The 27,651-nt window shown below is 46.3% G+C and overlaps 1 protein-coding gene across 4 annotated transcripts in view; it reads right to left on the reverse strand.

Annotated features, from left to right (window-relative positions):
* Positions 1–27,651, reverse strand: part of FRMD4B (FERM domain containing 4B) — a 257,085-nt gene that overhangs the window by 143,000 nt on the left and 86,434 nt on the right. For 3 of the 4 annotated variants that reach the window (XM_073644727.1, XM_073644729.1, XM_073644726.1), the window contains exons 2-3: positions 3,222–3,287; positions 2,191–2,285 (exon numbers count right to left, since the gene is read on the reverse strand). In XM_073644727.1, coding sequence (XP_073500828.1) covers positions 2,191–2,285; positions 3,222–3,287 — 161 coding nt within the window. Of the gene's footprint in view, positions 1–2,190; positions 2,286–3,221; positions 3,288–10,145; positions 10,218–27,651 lie in introns of those variants that run through there. The other variant, XM_073644728.1, reaches the window with a different exon arrangement.

Raw genomic sequence — 27,651 nt, forward strand, 5'->3', positions numbered from 1 at the left:
AACTGACTTGTTATCTCACCGATTGTCACTCGTTATGAGCAGAAATGGTGACATTATATTAGGTTGTTGTTCAAAACACAATTCCCTGATCTAATATTGCATCTAAACCGTGCCTTTAAATATTACCGCCATACAGTATGCACTCAGTCACGTATCAGCTATTTCTCTCCGACTGAACGTCAGCGAAAAACGTACAAATGGTCTCTGCAGCCCAAAACGTCACTTAGAATTTAGTTTATCAAGATTACAAATGTCTCCCCAAACAATACCGCACTGTGGTGCACATGACAGATTACACTTCACGCTGTACATCAGTCTATGTCGGAGGTTTTCTACTGCCAAGGCCGACGCCATCAATGGCAGGAAATAGCTGCTATAACATAGGAGCAGTCAGACTCCCGGACCTCGTCCATTTCTAGTCAATTATTCAGAAATGTAATTATGGGGAGATTATTTTACATATGAGCCGCTACTAATTGATTCATTGCCTTCTATTTGCGGAGAGCGTAATGTCAGGATCGTTAATAATTAATAACGAAGCGGCAAATTTCACGTCATTCGCAGTTCTGTATGTAGCTGAGCTGGGAGCGTGACCGAGGGTTAATGAATAATTTCCTCAGAAGTTAATTACAATTCTGGTTAATCAGACGTCTGATGCAATTAGAAAAATGAGAAAGTGAATGGTGAAATCTTATATTATAATTGGGCATATATAGTGGGAGCAGAGAGACTCAGGTGTCAGCTGTACAAGACAGCCGGCATCAGTACTGTGAGCACAGGCTCAGCTCCATACATGTAGGAGTGGGTCTCCCCGGCACAGGGAAGAGTGGGTCACCCCGGCGAGGGAAGAGTGGGTCCCCCTGGCACAGGGAAGAGTGGATCCTCCCGATGCAGGGAAGAGTGGGTGCCCCCGGCGCAGAGAAGAGTGGATACCCCCGATGCAGAGAAGAGTGGGTCCCCCTGGTGCAGAGAAGAGTGGGTCCCCCCGGTGCAGAGAAGAGTGGGTCCCCTTGTTGCAGAGAAGAGTGAGTCCCCACGGTGCAGGGAAGAGTGGGTCCCCCGGCGCAGAGAAGAGCGGGTCCCCTTGGTGCAGAGAAGAGTGGGTCCCCCTGGTGCAGAGAAGAGTGGGTCCCCCAGGCAAAGGGAAGAGTGGGTCCCACCGATGCAGGGAAGAGTAGGTCCCCCCGGCACAGAGAAGAGTGGATCCCCCCAGCACAGGGAAGAGTGGGTCTCCTCGGCGCAGAGAAGAGTGGGTCCCCCTGGCACAGGGAAGAGTGGGTCCCCCCGGCACAGGGAAGAGTGGGTCCCCTCGGAGCAGGGAAGAGTAGGTCCCCCAGTGCAGAAAAGAGTGGGTCCCCCAGCACAGGGAAGAGTGGGTCCCCTCGGAACAGAGAAGAGTGGGTCCCCCCAGCACAGGGAAGAGTGGGTCACCCCGGTGCAGGAAAGAGTGGGTCCCCCCGGCACAGGGAAGAGTGGGCTTTCCCGATGCAGGGGAGAGTGGGTCCCCCTGGTGCAGAGAAGAGTGGGTCCCCCCGGTGCAGAGAAGAGTGGGTCCCCCTGTTGCAGAGAAGAGTGGGTCCCCACGGTGCAGGGAAGAGTGGGTCCCCCCGACGCAGAGAAGAGTGGGTCCCCTTAGTGCAGAGAAGAGTAGGTCCCCCTGGTGCAGAGAAGAGTGGGTCCTCCCGACACAGGGAAGAGTGGGTCTCACCGGTGCAGGGAAGAGTGGGTCCCACCGGCGCATGGAAGAGTGGGTCTCCCCGGCACAGAGAAGAGTGGGTCCCCCAGCACAGGGAAGAGTGGGTCCCCAAGCACAGGGAAGAGTGGGGTCCCCTTGGAGCAGGGAAGAGTGGATCCCCCCGGTACAGGTAAGAGTGGGTCCCCCCAGCACAGGGAACAGTGGATCCCCTTGGTGCAGAGAAGAGTGGGTCCCCCCATCACAGGGAAGAGTGGGTCCCCTTGGTGCAGAGAAGAGTGGGTCCCATAGCACAGGGAAGAGTGGGTCCCACCGCTGCAGGGAAGAGTGTGTCCCCCCGGCGCAGGGAAGAGTGGGCTTTCCCGGTGCATGGAAGAGTGGGTCCCCCTGGCGCAGGGAAGAGAGGGTCACCCCCGTGCAAGTTCGGCCCCGGTGGAGAGTATGTTAATATAATACAGATTTGTAGAAAGATATATGACGTTATTTATTTTACTTACGTGTCATCTACAAAGGAGATCCCAAAATATTCCTTCTCCTTCAGATTGAAATGTGAGGCCACTAGGTCCAGCAACTCCCGGGACAACAGCTTAGGCTGCGACAAGGAAAGAACGCAGAATTAGGACAGATATGACCGGGGCGGCCATGTCAGTGGTGCAACGTCTGCAGCCGCGCAGGGGTTCAAGGGGCAACTGGGACACTACCACCTCCAAATCAGGGAGCAGGTCCCTTCACAGACACAACAGTGGATATGACAATAGATAGATAGATAATAGATAGATAATAGATAGATAGAAGGATAGATAGATATCAGATAAATAGATATAATAGATAGATAATAGATAGATAGATAGATAAAGGATAGACAGATAGATAATAGATAATAGATAGATAATAGATAGATAGATAGATAGATAGATAGATGGATAGATAATAGATAGATAGAGATAGATAGACAGATAGATAGATAGATAGATAGATAAAGATAGATAGATGGATAGATAATAGATCGATAGATAATAAATAGATAGATAGATAATAGATAGATAGATAGATAGATAAAGATAGATGGATAGATAATAGATAGATAGATAGATAATAGATAGATAGATAATAGATAGATAATAGATAGATAATAGATAGATAATAGATAGATAGATGATAGATAGATAATAGATAGATAATAGATAGATAATAGATAGATAGATAGATGTTTCTGTCAGTTCTCATCTATTAGGAGCACGCCCGCACACCCCACACGGGGCTGTCAGTGTCTGGCACCTGCTTGGCACCACTTTCTCGCCAGTCTGGGGTCAGACAGCTTACAGAGCAGATGGCAGTCTCTCAATCCCTCTATGAGGGCAGCCAGTATTTCGCCAGATGGGGAGGGCTGCCCATTATGCAAACTAGGAACATGACACGAGACATCTGAGTTATTTTCTTGGAGACAACCATTCTACTTCTTATAATTAGAACAGTCTGTGTGTGACTAGAAGTAACAATAGACAGTCGGAGTGATGTCTCTCCGTACCTGCACCAGTAGCTCCAACTTGCGGTCATCCAACAGGTGCACCTTGCAGTGTCGGCCTTCTGCCATCTGCAAAGAAAAAAGAAAACTTTTATTGAATCATTCAGATCCATTCATACAGAGAAGCACTCACAGTACTGAATACTACTAAGTATAGCAATAGAGAAGATCCATCAACAGCACCTTGCTGACAGTTTTCAGTTGTAACAATGTAAAATAAACTGAAAACAAACAAAACTGCAAACAAGCAATAGAAATATCATACAAAGATAGTTTTATATTTACGCTTCCACACTACAGAACTAATATACTTTTTATTTCACCAGTGCATTATTCTGGGTTGGGATGATGGGCACCATACTGTGGGGGCATAATCATGTGTTGGGGGCACTGTGAGGAGCATTATAATGTGTAATAGCACTGTGGGAGAATCATTCTATGTTGGGGCCATTGTGGGGGCATCAAAATGTGTTGGGGGTACTGTGGGTACATAATACTGTTTTGGGGCCACTGTGAGGGCATCATATTGTATTAGCGGTATCATACTGTTGAGGGGCATTGTGAGGGCATCATACTGTGTGGGGGACACTAGGAAGGGCATTATAACATGTGTGAGGAACTGTGAGGACATTACAATATGGGGAAATCATACTGTGGGGGTAGGAACAGTGGGGGCATCATAATGTGTGGTCATCATAATGTAAGGGATAATGCATTGTAGGCACATTGCAATGTGCTAGGGGCACTGTGGGGACGTTATTCTGTGGTGGAGGCACTTTGGGGACATCATACTGTGTTGGATGCGCTCTGGGGGCACCATTCTGCATGGGAGGCACTGTGGGGATATCATTCTGTGTTGGAGGCACTGTGGGGATATCATTCTGTGTTGGAGGCACTGTGGTGGCATCATACTGTAATAGAGGACATCATACTGGAGGGGAGAATTGCCTGTAGGGACATCATACTGTGTTGGAGGCACCATGGGGGAATAATACTGCATAGGGGCATTTTGGAGACATCATATTGAGTTGGAGGCACTGTCTGGGCATCATACTGAGTGGGGGCACTGTGAGGACAATATACTTTGTTGAAAGCACTCTAGAGGTATCATACTGTGTGGGGGGACTGTGGGGACATCATATTGCGTTGGAGGCATTGTGGCAACATCATACTGTGTTGGAGGCACTGTGGGACATTATACTTTGTCGGAAGCACTGTGGCGACATCATATTGTGTGGGGGCATGGTGAGGACATCATCCCGTAAGGGAGAATGCACTGTGGGAACATCATACTGTGTGGGGGCACTGTGGGGACATCATTCTGTGTGGGGGCACTGTGAGGACATCATCCTGTAAGGGAGAATACACTGTGGCGACATCATACTGTGTGGGGGCACTGTGAGGACATCATACTGTGTGGGGGCACTGTGGGGACATCATACTGTGTGGGGGCACTGTGAGGGCATCATCCTGTAAGGGGGAATGCACTGTGGCAACATAATACTGTGTGGGGGCACAATGGGGACATCATATTGTGTGGGGGCACTGTGAGGACATCATCCTGTAAGGGAGAATGCACTGTGGAGACATCATACTGTGTGGGGGCACTGTGGGGACATCATACTGTGTGGGGGCACTGTGGGGACATGATACTGTGTGGGGGCACTGTGAGGACATCATCCTGTAAGGGAGAATACACTGTGGCGACATCATACTGTGTGGGGGCACTGTGAGGACATCATCCTGTAAGGGAGAATGCACTGTGGAGACATCATACTGTGTGGGGGCACTGTGGAGACATCATACTGGGGGGGGGGGCACTGTGGGGACATCATACTGTGTGGGGGCACTGTGGGGACATCATTCTGTGTGGGGGCACTGTGAGGACATCATCCTGTAAGGGAGAATACACTGTGGAGACATCATACTGTGTGGGGGCACTGTGGAGACATCATACTGGGGGGGGCACTGTGGGGACATCATACTGTGTGGGGGCACTGTGGGGACATCATTCTGTGTGGGGGCACTGTGAGGACATCATCCTGTAAGGGAGAATACACTGTGGCGACATCATACTGTGTGGGGGCACTGTGGGGACATCATACTGTGTGTGGGGCACTGTGGGGACATTATACTGTGTGGGGGCACTGTGAGGACATCATCCTGTAAGGGAGAATGCACTGTGGCGACATCATACTGTGTGGGGGCACTATGGGGACATCATACTGTGTGGGGGCACTGTGAGGACATCATCCTGTAAAGGAGAATGCACTGTGGCGACATCATACTGTGTGGGGGCACTATGGGGACATCATACTGTGTGGGGGCACTGTGAGGACATCATCCTGTAAAGGAGAATGCACTGTTGGGACATCATACTGTAAGGGGGAATGCAATATGAAGGCATCATACTGTGTGGGTTTGATGTAAAAGGTATTATACTGGGTTGGAATATTTAGGGACACTATATTTCTGTGGGTGCACAAAAAAGGGCCGATAAGCACAATATATGTCCCTCTTTCCTATCTTTAAAAGTTTTAGGTACAACATATTAATGTCCCAGTAAGATATTTTTTTGCAGCTAGACAGAAAGTGACTACACAAACACTTCTCTTTATTTTCTGGTGATCTGTTCACGTTAATGTTTTTGCTGAGCTTCTACATGAAACTCCGTCTTGTCTTTTCTATCAACTAAAAACTTCAAGACGCTACGTCATCCGACAATGAGGGAGTATGAGTCCTACTGCAGATAATGTTGGATTATGGTAAGTGCATATGGTGTCACCTGGGCTTAAATTTCAGATATAGAAAGCAGGTCCATCCTAAGGAGTTACAGTCTATGCCTTATGTATCAGCATTATTCCTTCTCGTCTTCTGCCTTTGTCTCCTAGTCAATGAGATAGGATTTTGGCAGATTGTAATTACTGCTGAGGGTCCTGATCAAAGGGTCTCCACCAGACCTAGTACCATAAATGGTGACAAAAACGGTGCCAAGTCTGTATGATGCCCAATGATTAGCAGCAGACAGAAGTCAGCCAGATGTTCGAAAGATCCGTTTATATCTGTATGGGACGTAATAAATGTAGCACCCTGAGGATTCGGCTGCTACAGGGGTATTGCACCTCAACCCAGAGGTGTGATATTCCACTCCCGGGTAAGGATGGAGTGTGGAACTGAGCTCAGTTAGCTGCATGCACTACACACATCCCATTTCCGGGGAACAGACCGATGGTACTCCCACTAGAGAAATGTGCAGGTACGACAGTGTCTGTTCCTGGCTGGAGTGGGAGGGGGGTGGAACATCCCAGTAGTGTAGGGGCAGATAGGGGGAGCAGCCTGGGTAAAGCTAGGAGCTCATTGGGTGCTGGTCACCTGAGCTCACACATAGAGGGAGTATATAAGGTGGGCACCATCTTAGATCAGGGTCAGTCAGTTGTCAGTCAGCCAGTCAGACAGTCTGTCTGAGAGCCTGAGAAGCAGAGCAGAGGAGAAGGAAGAGAGACCCAGAGGCGCAGAGGGGACCCCAAGATCCCAAAATAAGGACAAAAGGGTGAAGGGTCGGCAAAAGGGTACCGGATCCCAAGCTGGCAGAGGCTACAGCACACCTTAGCCAGGAACCGGAGGTCGTGGGCAGGATCTGCCACGACCCTCACCAACTCCACTAGAAAGGCATACCAAGCATAGGGTCAGGGAGCCCAGAGGAGGCTTGACCACCAAGAGACCCGAGGGAGCCGGCCAAAAGTGGATCCCTGGTGGGAACGGCCAGAAGAAGGGAGAGTCAGAAAGGAGCTCAGGACCATACTCAAGAATTGCCCGGGAGTTGACCGAGTCCAGGACCTGGTGGACGCAGCACGGCTTGGGTGGTCACTGCTGTACACAGTGACCCGAGCAACACCAGTAAGTAAAACCCTGGAACTGCATTTTATGCCTCTGAGTCTCCTTGCTGCACCTTCACAACCACCATCCTCCACGGCTGACCCCCTGAGGCTATACCCCTCCCGTTGGGGGTTATACTACCAAAGCTGCACACATACCAACAGCCTCAGCGGACCCTGCTGCAGCGGCGGCCTTTTGACCGCAAATCAACGGGTGGCGTAGTCGACACAAAGAACTCTAATAACATCTGTAGGACTGCCACACACTGAGTTTGACACCCTGGGCACGGACCGGGTCACCGCCACTCGGAAGACTACAACCCCCATCTGATCCGGCTCCGGGTATTCCCTAACAGCACTGGCCCAGGGGGCGCGTCATAAATGTTACAGTCATCCACCGTTTATGGTAGGCACGACTGGATCCAGCATTGTAACAATTGGGTAAGATATTACGTGGGCCCCTTCCTTGCTTCGGATTTAAGGGACACGAACACAAATTAACCAGAAAGATGCAAATTATGCAGTCATAAAAAATATATGAAAGCTGGATAACAAACATTAAAACAAATAATAGTTTTAGCAAAAACTGAACAAACAAGTGCAAACTGCAATAAGTGCACAGTGCCCCAATAATAATGCCAAATGGTGCCCTAATAGTATCATCATATACTGCATAAGTATCAGCACTATGTAATGCCAAGATAGTAATGCTCAGGACGAGCCCCACACTGGAGACTCCAGGTTAGGGCAGGTGCAGACGGCCGTAGATTCTCTCATCCGAGACATCAGTGTGTGATCCAATTCTCTCGGATGAGGAGAAGATGGAGAAAAAAATGTCTCCATCTTCTCCATTCTGTCAGTACACAGGAATCGGACTGCACTCAGATGTCATCCGAGTGCAGTCCGATGATTTCCACGCACTCAATGACTTGCATGGCTGAGTGCGACCCGAATATTAGATCCAAGTCAGGCATGCAGCGATTTTTTCGTCGACCGGCTCAGTCTGAGAAAAAAGTTGGACATCTGCACGGCCCCATAGAACAACATTGGTCCGAGAACGATCTGATGTTTTTGATGGCATTTGGACCACAAATATTCTCGTCTGCACCTGCCCTTAGTGTCATTATATGATCATAACCTTTAAAGGGGGTTTTCAGAATTTGCACAGGAGTAGGGATCTAAAATACAGAATCATTTACTCCTTGAATCCACTGCTGCTCCAGTGTCAGTGATAATGTCCAATCCATCAGTCGTCTGACCTGTGCAGCCAATCACTGTTCAACCAATCAGTGGCCTCAGTGCCACATTACCGTTGAGGCCAGAGACTGGTTGCTGAGATCAAGCAACTGATGTATAAGATGTTATCACTGACAGTTCTGATGGGGTCTACAATAGCGCTGTCTCTGGGACAATAGGGGGATTCATTTTTATTCATTTTTACTTCTGGAAAAAAAAATATTCAAAAAGTCCATAATTAGAACAAGGCTTCATTTTTTTTCCCCAAAACAGCTCCACACCTGTCCAGGGATTGTGTCTGGTGTTGCAGCCCAGGAACATTGTGCAGCAGTACCTTTCCCAATGTTTGGACAGGTGTGGCACTGTTTTTGGAAAAGCGGTGTCGTGTTTTTCTAATCCTGGGCAACCCCTTATAGTATATGGGAAATCCAAGTTTTCTATGGCTGAATACTCAAGTAAGAATGGTGCTGCCTCCTGGCATTCCTGTGCCCAATCAGCACTTGGGGTACTTTGTAGCTATGGGGGGTGGAATGGAAGCAGAAGCACCTGAGCACCTGTGCATGAGGGGGCCGAAAATCCCACCTGCTGCCCAAGAACGCACGAGTAGTATACAAGGTATACGCTAAATTTTGTGCAACCTAGAAGTCTTAAAGAGGTTGTCCCATGTTCTGCTTACAGGAGCGAAACACTCCGCTGCCTCCTGGGTTCCTGCATGGTCCCAATGATTGGCCGACTGAGTGAGAAGAGTGGTTACGCCAGTGTCCCGAACTGTGCGCTCTCCGATGCTGCAAGCAGGGATGGCTTCGCCTCTGCAACATTGGAGGAGCACTGTGGAACTGACGCTGGTCAGATCCTGCAATCTGGTCAGCTTCAGAGCAGAGCTTACAATCTCTCTAGTAACGAGCATGTAAGCGCTGCATGCCTTGCAGGAGCTTATAGATGGAAAGGTCGCACTTGCACCCAAGCCCTAGAGCCTAGAGGGGCCCAAAAGATCCCTTCATCCCAGGTGAGAAGACGGATATTATTTGTCTCATAATAGGACTTTGTTGCAGATTTTGCATTAGGCCCTATGAACTTCAAGTTACACCACTGGCCACTGCTGATGCACTGCAGAGGTGGTCGTTAACTTAGGCAATGGGTAGAAGACAATAAAATAAAAAATTGGAGAATATTTTAAATAAGAGATAAATTGCACAGTTGCCTGGTTTTATAAGTAGGTTGCAATTCTTCGATTATAGACGATTGGAGAACATTTTAAGAAGCCAAAAAATTCCCTAAAATAGGAATTAAAAAGTAACAAACTCAATTTATATAAAATGCTACAATGTAAAGAAGAACAAAAGAGAATCCTCCTTCGTTCTCCACTTACACATATTCCTGATCTATTTATATAACGGAAACCAGAATCTAAAGATTTGCCGACACAGGTGATGAAACTACCCCTTTAAATGACATTTTATACAACAATCTGTTTGTGTTCATAGATTTTCAATCATCAGTCTCTGATTTATAACTCGGAACATAAAATGAATAGAAGTCAAATCAAAAAGTAAAACCAAGAGAACATCACAAAGCAATAACACAAATGCAAAGTAAGACAAAAGTAAAAAAGAGTACAAAATAATACATAAATAATACAAAATAGTAATAATAAGTAACTCCGTTGATATAAAATGCTACAAGGTAAAGAAGAACAAAAGAGAATCCTCCTTCGTTCTCCACTTACACATATTCCTGATCTATTTATAAACCGGAACCAGAATCTAATGATACGCCGGCACCGGCATCGCACCGCGGGGTATAAAAAGACACTTACCGTATAATTAGACCCCACAAGTCAAAGAAAACACGAGTAAATTGCAGATCATTGCAGAAAACACCAGTGTAAGAAACACATTCCTATAAATACTACACGGTGGAAGCGGGATCGTGGAGCGGCTCCGTCTCCTTCCGTTACCAGGCAATCTCAAGGAAATGACATCCGTGTTTTCAGCGCTGATTACAGGTTTGTTAACAAAAGGCATTGGCAATTTTTAGTCCTCACAGTCCTGGCTTTTCTGTATTTCTGGATTCTGGATCCATTATGTACTGTAGATTGCAATTTTCTCCGATTTTTAAAGGGATTTTCCATTTTCAGCAAATGCAGATGCAGATCATGAAAAATGTTGCAATTTTTTAAATAGTTTGGATATCAGTTCTTCGTGGATTTTAAAATCTCTGCTCGCTTGAAGTAAATGGAATCGTACGGATCCACGGCACAGATCACATCTTCGTGACTGTGTAATGCAAAGTTGTGCCATTTTCTAATAACCTTTGTCTGTTAATTTTTTTTACATTTTTCTTGATGACTGAGTACACAATAAATGCGCCCCGCCCCCCCCAAACAATGACGGGTCCAATATACTGACAGCAAGCAGAGATTTTGCAAACACTTCAGAGATTTTTCATATGAAATATATTGGAAAATGACACAATTTGTCATAATGCAATGAATGCGCAACAATGAAAAACTGGTTTGTGTCTTAAAATAGAAAAATCTCTCAGACTCCCTGCAGAGCAGACAGGGCAGACATCCGGGTACCAGAGCTGTATCTGTGTACGGCTCCCCACCACTTCATTAACAGCTGTACAATTATAATTGTAGTGAGCGCCCCCTGGTGGCAAGAGACAGATATCATTTTTTGAAGCATGAGGCTGTGAGAACGAAGGTGCACTGCTGATACTACCAAAAGAATGGCGCCAAAAAGTAACACTATTATTTATTGGGGGCACTCTGATAGCAGTATTTTTATTGGTGCCACTCTTCTGGTACTAACCTTTTTTTATTGACGTCACTATGCAGGAAGTATTAGTATTTTGGGGCACTCTGCTAGTAGTATTATTAATTGGGGGCACTATGATGGTAGTATTAATTATTGGAGAACTCAGCTGCTAGTATTATTTATTGGGGCATTCTGCTGGCCGTATTATTAATTTGGTGGGCACTTTGCTGGCAATATTATTTATTGGACTAAACTTCTGGTAGTATTATTAATTGGGCCACTCAGCTGGCAGTATTATTTATTGGGCACACTGCTGGCCGTATTATTTATTGGGAACACTGCTGGCCGTATTATTTATTGGGGTACTCTGCTGGCAGTATTATTTATTGGGGTACTCTGCTGGCACTATTATTTATAGGGGTACTCTGCTGGCAGTACTATTTATTGGGGCAATCTGCTGGCAGTATTATTTATTAGCCACTCAGCTGGCAGTATTATTTATTGGGGTACTCTGCTGGCACTATAGGGGTGTGTTCCGCATTCTACCTATCACCCTTATCAGGTAACATATGGCATTTCCCTACGTTTCCTTGTCATCCTATTCATTACTCCTAGTCTTCAACAGGTGGTCATATTATTGAGCTTTCACCACCCCTTTCCCTTCCCCTCCCCTTTTTTTCCCCCCTTTTTTTTTCTGGGGGTGATTGCTCATATATTATATTACCATTATGGTGCTTACATGGTAGTCATCTTTAGATCTTTATATTTTCATTTGTATGCAATGATTTCTATTTTTGCTCTTAATATTATCATGCATGGACATTTTTTGTACTACCCCTAGTGCGCTATAGATACATGCTAATTAACTGTTAAGGCTTCTATTTATTATATTATTTATTATATATTACTGTTTTGCACACATATGCCTATGTAAGTGAGATGCTTTTTGTATGTATACATATTTTTAAAAAGATTTTTTTCTTATGAATGCGGACACTCTTGTGCTCCTCTTACCACTGTAACCATAGTCGAATAAAGGTCTTTTATTATACTCTATATGTCATATGATATTTCTTTTTGGACACAACATTCGGCAATTTCTCTTGGTTGTGGCACTATTATTTATAGGGGTACTCTGCTGGCAGTACTATTTATTGGGGCAATCTGCTGGCAGTATTATTTATTAGCCACTCAGCTCGCCGTATTATTTATTGGGCACACTGCTGGCACTATTATTTATTGGGATACCCTGCTGGCACTATTATTTATTGGGATACCCTGCTGGCACTATTATTTATTGGGGTACTCTGCTGGCAGTATTATTTATTGGGCACACTGCTGGCCGTATTATTTATTGGGGCAATCTGCTGGCAGTATTATTTATTGGGGTACTCTGCTGGCACTATTATTTATTGGGCCACTCAGCTGGCAGTATTATTTATTAGCCACTCAGCTGGCAGTATTATTTATTGGGCACACTGCTGGCCGTATTATTTATTGGGGTACTCTGCTGGCAGTATTATTTATTGGGGTACTCTGCTGGCACTATTATTTATAGGGGTACTCTGCTGGCAGTACTATTTATTGGGGCAATCTGCTGGCAGTATTATTTATTAGCCACTCAGCTGGCAGTATTATTTATTGGGCACACTGCTGGCCGTATTATTTATTGTGGTACTCTGCTGGCACTATTATTTATTGGGGTACCCTGCTGGCAGTATTATTTATTGGGCACACTGCTGGCCGTATTATTTATTGGGGCAATCTGCTGGCAGTATTATTTATTGGGGCAATCTGCTGGCAGTATTATTTATTGGGCACACTGCTGGCCGTATTATTTATTGGGGCAATCTGCTGGCACTATTATTTATTGGGGCACTCTGCTGGCAGTATTATTCATTTTGTGGGGTAATCTGCTGGCATTATTATTTATTGGTGCATTCTGCTGGCAGTAGTATACAGTGGGGAAAAAAAGTATTTAGTCAGCCACCAATTGTGCAAGTTCTCCCACTTAAAAAGATGAGAGAGGCCTGTAGTTGACATCATAGGTCGACCTCAACTATGAGAGACAAAATGAGAAAACAAATCCTGAAAATCACATTGTCTGATTTGGAAAGAATTTTTCTTCACATTTTGGTGGAAAATAATTATTTGGTCAATTACAGAAGTTCATCTCAATACTCTGTTATATATCCTTTGCTGGCAATGACAGAGGTCAAACGTTTTCTGTAAGTCTTCACAAGGTTGGCACACACTGTTGCTGGTACATTGACCCAGTCCTCCATGCAGATCTCCTCTAGAGAAATGATGTTTTGGGGCTGTCGCTGGGCAACACGGACTTTCAACTCCCTCCAAAGGTTTTCTATAGGGTTTAGATCTGGAGACTGTCTAGGCCACTCCAGGACCTTGAAATGCTTCTTAAGAAGCCACTCCTTCGTTGCCCTGGCGGTGTGCTTAGGATCATTGTCATGATGAAAGACCCAGCCACGTTTCATCTTCAATGCCCTTGCTGATGGAAGGAGGTTTGCACTCAAAATCTCATGATACATGGCAATATTCATTCTCTCATGTACACGGATCAGTAGTCCTGGTCTCTTGGCAGAGAAACAGCCCCAAAGCATAATGTTGCCACCCCCATGCTTCACAGTAGGTATGGTGTTCTTTGGATGCAACTCAGCATTCTTTCTCCTCCAAACACGGCGAGTTGTGTTTCTACCAAACAGTTCTACTTTGGTTTCATCTGACCATATGACATTCTCCCTATACTATTCTGGATCATCCAAATGCTCTCTAGCATACTTCAGACGGGCCCAGACATGTAATGGCTTAAGCAGGGGGACACATCTGGCACTGCAGTATCTGAGTCCCTGGCAGCGTAGTGTGTTACTGATGGTAGCCTGTGTAACGTTGGTCACTAGGTCCCCCCCCCGTGTGGTTCTGGGATTTTTGCTCATCGTTCTTGAGATCATTTTGACCCCACGGGGTGAGATCTTGTGTGGAGCCCCAGATCGAGGGAGATTATCAGTGGTCTTATATGTCTTCCATTTTCTAATTATTGCTCCCACAGTTGATTTCTTCACACCAAGCTGCTTGCCTATTGCAGATTCAGTCTTCCCAGCCTGGTGCAGGGCTACAGTTTTGTTTCTGGTGTCCTTTGACAGCTCTTTGGTCTTCACCATGGTGGAGTTTGGAGTGTGACTGTTTGAGGTTGCGGACAGGTGTCTTTTATACTGATAACAAGTTCAAACAGGTGCCAGTACTACAGGTAATGGAGGACAGAGGAGCCTCTTAAAGAAGAAGTTACAGGTCTGTGAGAGCCAGAAATCTTGCTTGTTTGTAATTGACCAAATACTTATTTTCCACCAAAATTTGAAAAAAAAATTCTTTCTAAATCAGACAATGTGATTTTCAGGATTTGTTTTCTCATTTTGTCTCATAGTTGAGGTCTACCTATGATGTCAATTACAGGCCGACCTCATCTTTGTAAGTGGGAGAAATTGCACAATTGGTGGCTGACTAAATACTTTTTTTTCCCCACTGTATATTGGGGGAACTCTGCCTAAAGTATTACTTATTGAGAACACTCTGCTGGCAGTGTTATTTATTGGGGTACTCTGCCGGCGGTATTATTTTTTGGGGCACTCTGCTGGCAATATTATTTATTGGGGTACTCTGCTGGCGGTATTATTTCTTGGGGCACTCTGCTGGCAGTGTTATTTATTGGGGGCACTCTGCTGGCAGTGTTATTTATTTGGGGCACGCTGCTGGCAGTGTTATTTATTGGGGTACTCTGCCGGCTGTATTATTTATTGGGGTACTCTGCTGGCAATATTAGTTATTGGGGTACTCTGCTGGCGGTATTATTTATTGGGGTACTCTGCTGGCAATATTATTTATTGGGGTACTCTACTGGCAATATTATTAATTGGGGTACTCGGCCGGGAGTATTATTTATTGGGGTACTCTGCCGGCAGTATTATTTATTGGGGTACTCTGCCGGCAGTATTATTTATTGGGGTACTCTGCCGGCTGTATTATTTATTGGGGGCACTCTGCTGGAAGTATTATTTATTGAGGCACTCTGGTGGCAGTATTATTTTTTGGGGTACTCTGCCGGCAGTATTATTTATTGGGGTACTCTGCCGGCAGTATTATTTATTGGGGTACTCTGCCGGCTGTATTATTTATTGGGGGCACTCTGCTGGAAGTATTATTTATTGAGGCACTCTGGTGGCAGTATTATTTTTTGGGGTACTCTGCCGGCAGTATTATTTATTGGGGTATTCTGCCGGCAGTATTATTTATTGGGGTACTCTGCCGGCAGTATTATTTATTGGGGTACTCTGCCGGCTGTATTATTTATTGGGGGCACTCTGCTGGAAGTATTATTTATTGAGGCACTCTGGTGGCAGTATTATTTTTTGGGGTTCTCTGCCGGCAGTATTATTTATTGGGGTACTCTGCAGGCAGTATTATTTATTGGTGCACTCTGCTGGCAGTATGATAGTCAACGTATGGGATCACTCTACTGACACTGTTAATAACGGCACTTTAGCGGTTATTATTTGGATGCGACTTTCACTTCTGGGCAGAATTTTCATAGAAAAAAAATTCCTTGAAATGAAATATTTAGACAAGTATAATTTTTTCAAAAATTTTCAAAGTTTGCAGGAGCAGTAGACGAGAAGCAAAGAGAGATCCTTTTTGGGACGGTCGCGTGATCTATTTTAATGTAGCTGGAGATTTTATAAGCCGCCTCTTTTGAATGAGTTGTTAATTGGGCTTGAATAATTTTGCCTTATAATTTCCATTTAAATAGCAGCGGAAGAAACTCTTTAGTCATGTGGAGGAAAAATAACGCCGATAGAACTGCTTAAGATTTCCTGTCATAGAAGGTTATAAATGAAGCTGAATAATTACATTGGCAGAACCAGGCAGTAACGACTATAAAAACAATACTGCCAGATTACTGCCGCCTCTTGATGACTCCGGCGATGGGAGCGCGGCTCAGCCTTGTTTTAATAGAATCCTCTGTTAACTTTTGGCATCGCAACGAGGAGAGGAAAGGAGCGGCGAGATCTCAGACGGGTTCGACGTTCGATGTGATTGTTTTAAAAATATACAAATTAGACAGAAAAAATATAAATGTAACCGAGCGTACATCCTTATAATACACTTGGCCTGCGTAAAACCTGAAGAAATTGTGCTGAGCCGCAGATTATACGTCTTGAGACTCACGGAACAGTCAATGAAGGTGAAACGCAATTTCGACATTTTTAGATTTTAAACACTTTACAATTTTTTTTTCATTGTTCCAATGCATCTAAAAGAAAAAAAACAACAACTTTCTAAATGTATATTCAAAATCTACTACCATTTTATTTCTTTACAGCTTCCAAGCTTGCTTATGTGTTTCCATGGAAACAGACTACAAACAAGCCCTGTGTAGTCTGATCTTGTAGTCTCGTTTCCTTCTACCTATTCTCGGCTTCTTGCTTGCAAACAATCGATTAGTCAGCAAGAGATAAAAAACGGATAGGACGGGATAAAATAGAAGGATCTGACTACACAGGGTTTGTTTGTAGTCTGTAATCATGGAGACACTTAAGTTTTTATATGAGCTGTGAACACTAAATTGTACGATATTTATAGACAATTTGCGAAGTTGGATATTTTGTAATGTTTGATACAATGGAGCAGTAGGTAAGTCTACACACTTTAAAAGTATTTTATACAACCTATAATTGTACTCTGTGCATATCCAAAGTGACATTTAAAGGGAAGATAAACCCACAATCACTTTTTATGCAACTAGATGTATATTGGATGTGTCACATCTCCATCGGTAGATGCTCCTGTTATATCTGCTTCTGTCACGAGGCGCCACTAGAAGATCTGGGAGGAACAGGCTGAGTCCAGCCAGAAATGCTAGTGTGGCTGAGACCTGTAGTGTAGCCCATTCTGGCAATATGGGTATGTCCAGCATGAGTAATCAGCATGGAGCAGCACCACACCCTGCTTAAACTCCCAGCACACTGCTCAGAGTTGCCAGTTATAGTTCATACTTGCTCTGGTTCAGTCCTGATTTTTTTAGCTCTTGTTCAGTGGTTTGATTCCAATTTTTGTCCTCAACACATATTTTAACTATCCTTTAGCCTGATGACTCTGTTCCTGTCCCTGATCTCCTGGTATTAATGTGGCTTTCTAACCACCCTCTGCCAGTCCACTACACTAGCCAGCAGCTACTCCTTGGACCCAATCCAGGGGAATGCGGCTTTCTAACCACTCTCTGCCAGTCCACTACACCGGCCAGCAGCGACTCCTTGGACCCAATCCAGGGGAACGCATCTTTCTAACCACTTTCTGCCAGCCCAGTACACAGGCCAGCAGCTATTCCTTGGACCCAATACAGTGGAGCGCAGCGTTCTAACCACCCTCTGCCAGCCCACTACAACTGCCAGCAGCTACCCCTTGGACCCAATCCAGGGGAGCGCAGTTTTCTAACCACCCTCTGCCAGCCCACTACAACAGCCAGCAGCTACTCTTTGGACCAAATCCAGGGGTCCTTGTGTAAATCCAGATCCATGTACAGGGGTTAAAGAGTGAAAATCTGAGCAACCCCTGAGATCTGGTACAGGAAGTGGCTAGCACTCAGCCTGTCTGTGGTAGCCCTATTAAGAGCTCAAAGAGCCACTGTAATAAGATGTAGCACAGCCACATATGTTGAGTTTAACTTGTTTTTATTGGTATTTTTCCCCTCCTTGATTTAAACTTTTCTTTCTGCATTGTGCTGAGCGCATAGGCTCGTTATGGCATTAGGTACGAGCGATGCTGTGTGCTTTGAGCCAATCAGAAGTCTTCCCCATCTTTTTCCTCTTCTAATTCCTTACTCACACTGTTTCACTGAAAGCTGAGAACTAACTGCAGCCACATCTCCCTCCTCTCCCTTTTCTTTGTATTTTTTACTGTTTTATCCTAGATGGATTTTATGCTGACTCCGGAGGTTTCTTAACATTTATAGAGAGTTTATATGCTGGAAAAAGGAAACAATAGGCTGTGTGAAGATGCAGAAGATGCTACTTTCCTCTGATAATATATATTACACAGCTTAATATACTATGCATTTATTCGAAAAAAAAATGTTCATAGGTGTAAATGCAGATGCTTTAGAAATAAACCCATTTCTTATCACAGCCCTCATGCAAAAGTCATAGGCTGCGATTCATCACTTGTGATTTATTGAAGTCACTTTTCTTTTTTTGTCTTGCGGTATTTGGTGCAATTTTCTAGTGCCAAATTCTTCAAAATGGCACATGCGGATCAAGAATTTGTCGCAATACATACAGTACAGACCAAAAGTTTGGACACACCTTCTCATTTAAAGATTTTTCTGTATTTTCATGACTATGAAAATTGTACATTCACACTGACGGCATCAAAACTATGAATTAACACATGTGGAATTATATACTTAACAAAAAAGTGTGAAACAACTGAAAATATGTCTTATATTCTAGGTTCTTCAAAGTAGCCACCTTTTGCTTTGATGACTGCTTTGCACACTCTTGGCATTCTCTTGATGAGCTTCAAGAGGTAGTCACCGGAAATGGTCTTCCAACAATCTTGAAGGAGTTCCCAGAGATGCTTAGCACTTGTTGGCCCTTTTGCCTTCACTCTGCGATCCAGCTCACCCCAAACCATCTCGATTGGGTTCAGGTCTGGTGACTGTGGAGGCCAGGTCATCTGGCATAGCACCCCATCACTCTCCTTCTTGGTCAAATAGCCCTTACACAGCCTGGAGGTGTGTTTGGGGTCATTGTCCTGTTGAAAAATAAATGATGTTCCAACTAAACGCAAACCGGATGGAATAGCATGCCGCTGCAAGATGCTGTGGTAGCCATGCTGGTTCAGTATGCCTTCAATTTTGAATAAATCCCCAACAGTGTCACCAATAATGCACCCCCATTATGCTTCACGGTGGGAACCAGGCATGTAGAGTCCATCCGTTCACCTTTTCTGCGTCGCAGAAAGACACGGTGGTTGGAACCAAAGATCTCAAATTTGGACTCATCAGACCAAAGCACAGATTTCCACTGGTCTAATGTCCATTCCTTGTGTTCTTTAGCCCAAACAAGTCTCTTCTGCTTGTTGACTGTCCTTAGCAGTGGTTTCCTAGCAGCTATTTTACCATGAAGGCCTGCTGCACAAAGTCTCCTCTTAACAGTTGATGTAGAGATGTGTCTGCTGCTAGAACTCTGTGTGGCATTGACCTGGTCTCTAATCTGAGCTGCTGTTAACCTGCGATTTCTGAGGCTGGTGACTCAGATAAACTTATCCTCAGAAGCAGAGGTGACTCTTGGTCTTCCTTTCCTGGGGCGGTCCTCATGTGAGCCAGTTTCTTTGTAACGCTTGATGGTTTTTGCAACTGCACTTGGGGAGACTTTCAAAGTTTTCCCAATTTTTCGCACTGACTGACCTTCATTTCTTAAAGTAATGATGGCCACTCGTTTTTCTTTACTTTGCTGCTTTTTTCTTGCCATAATACAAATTCTAACAGTCTATTCAGTAGGACTATCCGCTGTGTTTCCACCAGACTTCTGCACAACACAACTGATGGTCCCAACCCCATTTATAAGGCAAGAAATCCCACTTATTAAACCTGACAGGGCACACCTGTGAAGTGAAAACCATTTCCGGTGACTACCTCTTGAAGCTCATCAAGAGAATGCCAAGAGTGTGCAAAGCAGTCATCAAAGCAAAAGGGGGCTACTTTGAAGAACCTAGAATATAAGACATATTTTCAGTTGGTTCACACTTTTTTGTTAAGTATATAATTCCACATGTGTTAATTCATAGTTTTGATGCCTTCAGTGTGAATGTCCAATTTTCATAGTCATGAAAATACAGAAAAATCTTTAAATGAGAAGGTGTGTCCAAACTTTTGGTCTGTACTGTATATTAAAAAAATGCTCTTTCTTTTCATCTTTAATTGTTATCTGATACTTTTTAGCTCAAAAAAGTCACACGTAAGTCTAAAAATAAGCCAAATTAAAACCCCCACCAGAAATCTTACTCCAGGGAAAGATTGGAGTGAAATACGCCAAAAAAATGAGACATTTGGTAAAAGTCAAATTTTATTAATCTATCAGCAAAGCTGTCGAGCAAAAGTAAAAAAAAAAAAGAAAAACAACTTAAAAAATGGCACAAAACGTATAGAGAAATAGGCGCATATACTAAATATACTAAAAAGATACTAAAAAAGGAAGAAATTACTCTAGAGAAACAGACGTGATGAATCGGAGCCATTGTTGGAATCTGTGCGCATAGCCAATTTTTTTCAGTCGACACCACGCAATACCTCATTTGTCCTGCGGTGGCACTGCAGAGGAACTGTACAGTTGATGCAGCTGATCGATCCGGCGATCCTCCGATCAGCTTATTTTCTAACAAAAAGATATTTCCTAAAGTGAACAATTACTCGTATCCCTTTATATTATAAAATATAACTGTGCCATTTCATAGAATTTTTTTTTTTATTTTGGATCAATGAATATAAAACATTCTGTTGCTTATCACATCCGAAGAAATGATGCTACATTTCATTCCATCGTTATAATAATCTATTAAACACACTGCAAGATTGGAAATGCAAAGACAGTCATCTGATAGATTGTCTCATACCTTCGCTGTGGTAACAGTCATTTATATTAATTACAGCCGTGACTCCGCAGCTCCATCAATTTAACCCCTTATCCATTAAAGGTACAGTCTTAAGTAAATAAATATCATATTCTGATAGACTTGGTGTATTCATTTCTAACCATTTTCAACATCTCCCTTTCCTTCCAGTGAATGAAAACTTTTTTTTTAACATCCAAAGGGTTCACATCTTCCTATCCTAGTTCAGAGGGTAAGGCCAAATGGAGCAACTGTGACTTGGCCAAAAACTGTAAAACTGTAGTGGCACTTGCTTGATTTTGCAAGAGAGCTTTTACCTCCAAAACCGTGCAGCTGATTGTAATGGCCACGTGTTTTTCCCAGGAAAATCAAGACCGCCGCTCGCTACTGTGGTTTACAACCGCATCATGACTGCAACACCTTGCTCCATTTGGCCTTACCCTAAGGAAAGAGATAAAATCTACCGCTGTTGTGTTTAGCTCAGAAAGGCTTTCTTACACTAGTACATTGTAACAAATCAATTGTTCGTGCTGTGGAAATAATCAGCAATAAACAAATAAAGGAAGTAAATTAGTAGAATGTAATAATTTATCTTTCTTTGCGTAAAACTACAGCATCTATATAAAATGTAGAAAATTAGATTAATACAATTTTCCGCAGCCAATCACAGAGTTTTAACATAAAGAAAGAAAACTTATCATATAATTGTAAAACTCAATATATTTTGTATACACATTGCCATATTATTATGCAGCACTGTTCTCAAATAGTGCCTCAAAATATTCAGATAAATAGTGCATAAAATGCCGGGATTTTGCCAAACACTGTCCAGATAAATATTATCGCACAGTCCTTGAATGGCTCTTACACAAAGCAAACGCTCAGATAAATAGTGTAATATACAACATAAAAAAATAGTATACCACATTTTACCATATAAATACAGTTATACGGTGCCCAGATAAATAGTGCATAAAGTGCAGGGATTGTGCCACACACACTACACAGGTAACTATAACTGTACAGTCCTTAGATAACACTTATACAATGCTCAGATACAGAAGCGGACACAGACAGAAGAGGGCCCATATAAAATAATAATATATGGGCAGTCCAATGGCTCATCATAATGCACAATTCCACCTAGTTTGGAGATGGAAGTTTGGCTCCCTAATCTCTTGGGCCCTTGTGTGGCTGCACAGATTGCACCAATAGTATGTATAACCCCAGCTCAGATAAATAGTGCCATATACTACAGAAAAATAATATACATCTTTTTACCATATATATATATATATATATATATATATATATATATATATATATATATATATATACAGTGCCTATGACGCGCCCCCTGGGCCATATTCTTTATGGGAAATACCCGGAGCCGGATCAGATGGGAGTTGTAGTCTTCCGAGTGGCTGTGACCCGGTCCGTGCCCAGGGTGTCAAGCTCAGAGTATGTGGCAGTCCTACAGATGTTAATAAGTTCTCAATGTCGACTACGCCACCCGTTGTATTGCGGTCACTATGGCCGCCGCTGCAGCAGGGTCCGCTGAGGCTGATGGTGTTGGTGCAGCTTTTGGTAGTATAACCCCCAACGGGTGGGGTATAGCCTCAGGGGGTCAGGTGCAGAGGATGGGGGTTGTGGTGGTGCAGCATAGATGTTAAGTGAAGACAGAGTCGGGTTGTGCAGTTTAAGGTATTTACTCACTGCTGATGTTCCGGTCACTCCAGCTTCAAGTGACCACCCGAGCCGTGCTGCGTCCACCAGGTCCTGAATTCAGCAAACCCCCAAACAAGTCCGGAGCGTGACCCTGAGCTCTCCTTCTGTCCTTTCCTCTGGCCGTCCCCACTAGTGATCCACCTAGGTCCAGCTCCCTCGGGCCTTCTGTTGGGAGACCCTTGGCCTTGGGTTCCCTGACCCTCCACGTGGTTTGCCTTCGGGGTGGATGTGGTGGGTGGCCGTGGCAGACGCTGCCCACGGCCTCCGGTCTCTGGCTAGGGTGTGCTTTTGCCCCCACCAGTTTGGGATCCGGTACCCTATTGCCGACTCTTCACCCGGGGATTGAATTTGGGTTCTCAGAGTCCTTTCTTTTTCCCTCTCTGGGTCTTTCCTTCTCTGCTCCACTCTCTCTCTGCAGGCTCATCTGGACCTCTGCTTCTTACTGACTCTGACAGACTGACCCTGATCTTTGATGGTGCCCACCTTATATACTCCCTCTATGTGTGAGCTCAGGTGACCAGCACCCAATGAGCTCCTATCTTTACCCAGGCTGCTCCCCCTATCTGCCCCTACACTACTTGGGATGTACCACCCCCCTCCCACTCCAGCCAGGAACAGACTCGGTCGTACCTGCACATTTCTAAGTGGGAGTACCGTCGGCCTGCTCCTCGGAAATGGGATGTGTGTAGTGCATGCAGCCTACCGAGCTCAGGTCCACACTCCATCCTTACCCGGGAGTGGAATATCACACCTCTGGCTTGAGGTGTAATACCCCTGTAGCAGCCGAATCCTCAGGGTGCTACATTCCCCCCTGGTAAATCACAGCACGTCCTCGGGCTGTAAGAACAAAACACCATAAAACATACAATTTTTTTTCATAAACAACATAATAAAACATATTAAAATATCATATAAAACATTATATATATATATATCAAATAAACTTTTCGTATAAATAACATTCTCGTCGCCTCTGGCTCCTCCCTCCGGTCACTGTGCAACGCGTGACCGGGTAAAGTGCGACAGTCTTTTCTTGAAAAATGGTTTTCCTATAAAACCGGTAGGGGGCGCTTTAGGACGCGCAACTATTTACAAGGGATGGTGGCCGCTCTCAGTCCTCGGCCAGGTATTAGGGAGGAATGACCGCTCTCAGTCCTCGGTCAGTGGGATTTAAGGGTTAAACGGGTAAACAGTTCACACTTGCTGGTCCCAACGGGGACTATAATAGCAGCAGTAACAGTTCACTGTGCCCCGACGGGCAACTATATACAGCTTCTGCTTCGCTGTACTTAACGACGACGTCCTCCTGCTCTTTCTTTATGGTTTCCTTTAGCTTCAGACCCGTCCGGGTCCTCTTGTTCTTCCTCCTCACACCGCAGCTCTTCCTCCGTCAGGCGATGCACATGGAGGGCGTAGGGTCCTTTGGCACACTTGTGCCGGGTAAAGGTGACCTCGTCCCCGATGTAAAGGTCACGACCTCTGTGTCCCTCCGGTAGGTGGGACTCAACGTCTCTCCTGGTCACGAAGACGTCGCCTGGGGTGTGGTGGTCTCGGATGAAACCCCACCCATGCTGCATGTTAAACTTGATCACAGTCCCGGTGGTGCGGGGACTATGCGCTGCACGGGGGTCTCTCCTGGCCCGGCTCTTCTGCTCCGCGCTCCTTATCTGGGCTTGTTGTTCCCGGACCCGCCTCTCTCTCCGCTCCCTCTCAAAGACCTCGAGCTGCTGGCGGCAGCACTCTGCACGCTCCGCTGCGGCTGCCCGGGTCTCCTGAGTGAACCCCATGAGGTCTTCTCCGATGGGGTCCCACTCAAACTGTGCCTCTGCTAGCGGGGGCGAGATCCTCTTAACGGGCTTTGGAGCCGGGATCAGGGGTTCACACATGGGCCTTGCCCTCTTTTGGAGCTCTTGTTCGTAGTACTCCCTGGGCCAGACAAAGGGCTGCCCGTCCGGCCATGTGTGTTGGGCGAACAGATCTTCTCCCAGATGCGGCACTTTAGGTTTTATGGGCGCGGTGGTGGTGGCGGCGCCCGGGTTGCCCAGGCCTTGCGGCCAGGCCTGGGGCACCTGGAAAGTGAAGGGCACCGTAAGGACGGCGGCGCCCTGGGCTACTTGGCCCTGCGACCAGGCCGGTGGCTCCGCGGAGGTAGGGGGCGCTGTTGGTATTGCGGCGCCCGGGGGTACTAGGCCTTGCGACCAGGCTGGTGGTACTTCCTGCTTGGTCACGCTCGGGGTCGAGGCGTGTGACGTCACAGGGGTCGCGGCTGCGGCTTCCGGTTGAGGCCTAGTCTGTGGCGGTGACGTTGCGGTTACGGGCACGGCAGGGGGTACTTCGGGCTCTGCGACGGGGAGCTGGGGCAGGTACGCGGTTTCCCGGTTTGGGGTAGAGACGTCCCCTTTACCTGCCTCCTTTCGTTCGGCTCCCTTCTCGGCGCCGTCTCCGGCCTTGAGTCCTCCTGCGCCATCCTCAGAGGCGGTCCGTCTCCTCGTCTTGGGTGGCGTGCTCCGCTGACGGGTCTCGGTCTGCTGGGCCATCTCACGGCTCCACTCCGCCAACGTCTCTCGCTGCACCCGGGCCATCCTCCTTGCGAGGCCCTCCAGAGCGGTCTGCGCACACTCCCGGTCTCGGGGGAGCTGTGCTAGGACCTCCACTAGGCCTAGTGGGGTCGTTGCTTCCAGCAGGCTCCTGACCAACGGGTCGGTGCTGCTCTGCTCTCCTTCCTCTGTTTCTAGCAGGCTCCTGGCCAACGGGCCGGTGCTGCTCTGCTTTCTCGCCATCTCCGGGTAAGCTCCTCCGATACTCTTCTCCAGGCTTCTTGCCTCCGGGTGCGCTCGCTCCAGACTCCTCCAAGCGACACCCATCTTTTCTCTCTTCTTCTCAGTCCTCCCACTTCGAGGGCGGTCCCGGGGCCACTTGGTGATTGTCAGCTCCAGGGGCAGTTCTTTCACGCTGACAGACACCTCTAGCATCACAGTCTCTGTTGGTGGGGGCGGTTTCCACTTTTGGCGCCATTTTCGGTCCTGGCCCACGATGGGAGGTGGCCTCTTGCCACCCTCTGGCACGCCCATAATGGCGTCCGCTCTTCCAAGGCGGGAAACCTTCGGAAATGGCGGGAATCGTCTCCCAGTGGCGGGAAACTCTGCAGATGGCGGGAAAACACTGTTAATGGCGGACAACCGGCTGGAATCAACCTGTGATGGGGTCCGATGGCGGGGACCCTCCGGAACCGGCAGGAGACTTCTTTTTGAGGTAAACTCGTTCTTTTCTTCAGGCACGCAGTACCCGGGTGTTGCGGGCACGTAATCCTGCCGACTACGCCAAAGTTGACGCGCCCCCTGGGCCATATTCTTTATGGGAAATACCCGGAGCCGGATCAGATGGGAGTTGTAGTCTTCCGAGTGGCTGTGACCCGGTCCGTGCCCAGGGTGTCAAGCTCAGAGTATGTGGCAGTCCTACAGATGTTAATAAGTTCTCAATGTCGACTACGCCACCCGTTGTATTGCGGTCACTATGGCCGCCGCTGCAGCAGGGTCCGCTGAGGCTGATGGTGTTGGTGCAGCTTTTGGTAGTATAACCCCCAACGGGTGGGGTATAGCCTCAGGGGGTCAGGTGCAGAGGATGGGGGTTGTGGTGGTGCAGCATAGATGTTAAGTGAAGACAGAGTCGGGTTGTGCAGTTTAAGGTATTTACTCACTGCTGATGTTCCGGTCACTCCAGCTTCAAGTGACCACCCGAGCCGTGCTGCGTCCACCAGGTCCTGGATTCAGCAAACCCCCAAACAAGTCCGGAGCGTGACCCTGAGCTCTCCTTCTGTCCTTTCCTCTGGCCGTCCCCACTAGTAATCCACCTAGGTCCAGCTCCCTCGGGCCTTCTGTTGGGAGGCCCTTGGCCTTGGGTTCCCTGACCCTCCACGTGGTTTGCCTTCGGGGTGGATGTGGTGGGTGGCCGTGGCAGACGCTGCCCACGGCCTCCGGTCTCTGGCTAGGGTGTGCTTTTGCCCCCACCAGTTTGGGATCCGGTACCCTATTGCCGACTCTTCACCCGGGGATTGAATTTGGGTTCTCAGAGTCCTTTCTTTTTCCCTCTCTGGGTCTTTCCTTCTCTGCTCCACTCTCTCTCTGCAGGCTCATCTGGACCTCTGCTTCTTACTGACTCTGACAGACTGACCCTGATCTTTGATGGTGCCCACCTTATATACTCCCTCTATGTGTGAGCTCAGGTGACCAGCACCCAATGAGCTCCTATCTTTACCCAGGCTGCTCCCCCTATCTGCCCCTACACTACTTGGGATGTACCACCCCCCTCCCACTCCAGCCAGGAACAGACTCGGTCGTACCTGCACATTTCTAAGTGGGAGTACCGTCGGCCTGCTCCTCGGAAATGGGATGTGTGTAGTGCATGCAGCCTACCGAGCTCAGGTCCACACTCCATCCTTACCCGGGAGTGGAATATCACACCTCTGGCTTGAGGTGTAATACCCCTGTAGCAGCCGAATCCTCAGGGTGCTACACCTACAAGTAGTATTCAACCCCCTGCAGATTTAGCTGGTTGACACATGCGGAATTAACTTGGCATTGTGACATTTGTACTGTAGATCAGCCTGGAAGTGGGAAATGCACTGCAGCAAATTTTTTATTTTTTTATTTTTTTTATTTTTTTAAAACGTTAAAAGTTAATTCAGAGTGTCATTTATTATTCAACCCCTCAAACCACAAATATTCTGTTTGGTCCCCCTAAAGTATTAAGAAGTAGTTCAGGCACCAAGAATAATGAGCTTCACATGTGTGGATTAAAGATCTCTTTTGCCAGCCTTTTCTGACTATTTAAGACCCTCCCCAAACTTGTGAACAGCACTCAGACATGGTCAACATGGGAAAGACAAAGGAGCATTCCAAGGCCATCAGAGACAAGATCGTGGAGGGTCACAAGGCTGGCAAGGGGTACAAAACCCTTTCCAAGGAGTTGGGCCTACCTGTCTCCACTGTTGGGAGCATCATCCGTAAGTGGAAGGCTTATGGAACTACTGTTAGCCTTCCACGGCCTGGACAGCCTTTGAAAGTGTCCTCCCGTGCCGAGGCCAGGCTTGTCCGAAGAGTCAAGGCTAACCCAAGGACAACAAGGAAGGAGCTCCGGGAAGATCTCATGGCAGTG

Source organism: Phyllobates terribilis, unplaced genomic scaffold, assembly GCF_046119375.1.
Source record: "Phyllobates terribilis strain yellow unplaced genomic scaffold, ASM4611937v1 Scaffold_8__6_contigs__length_399053987, whole genome shotgun sequence".
NCBI classification, from domain to species: domain Eukaryota; kingdom Metazoa; phylum Chordata; class Amphibia; order Anura; family Dendrobatidae; genus Phyllobates; species Phyllobates terribilis.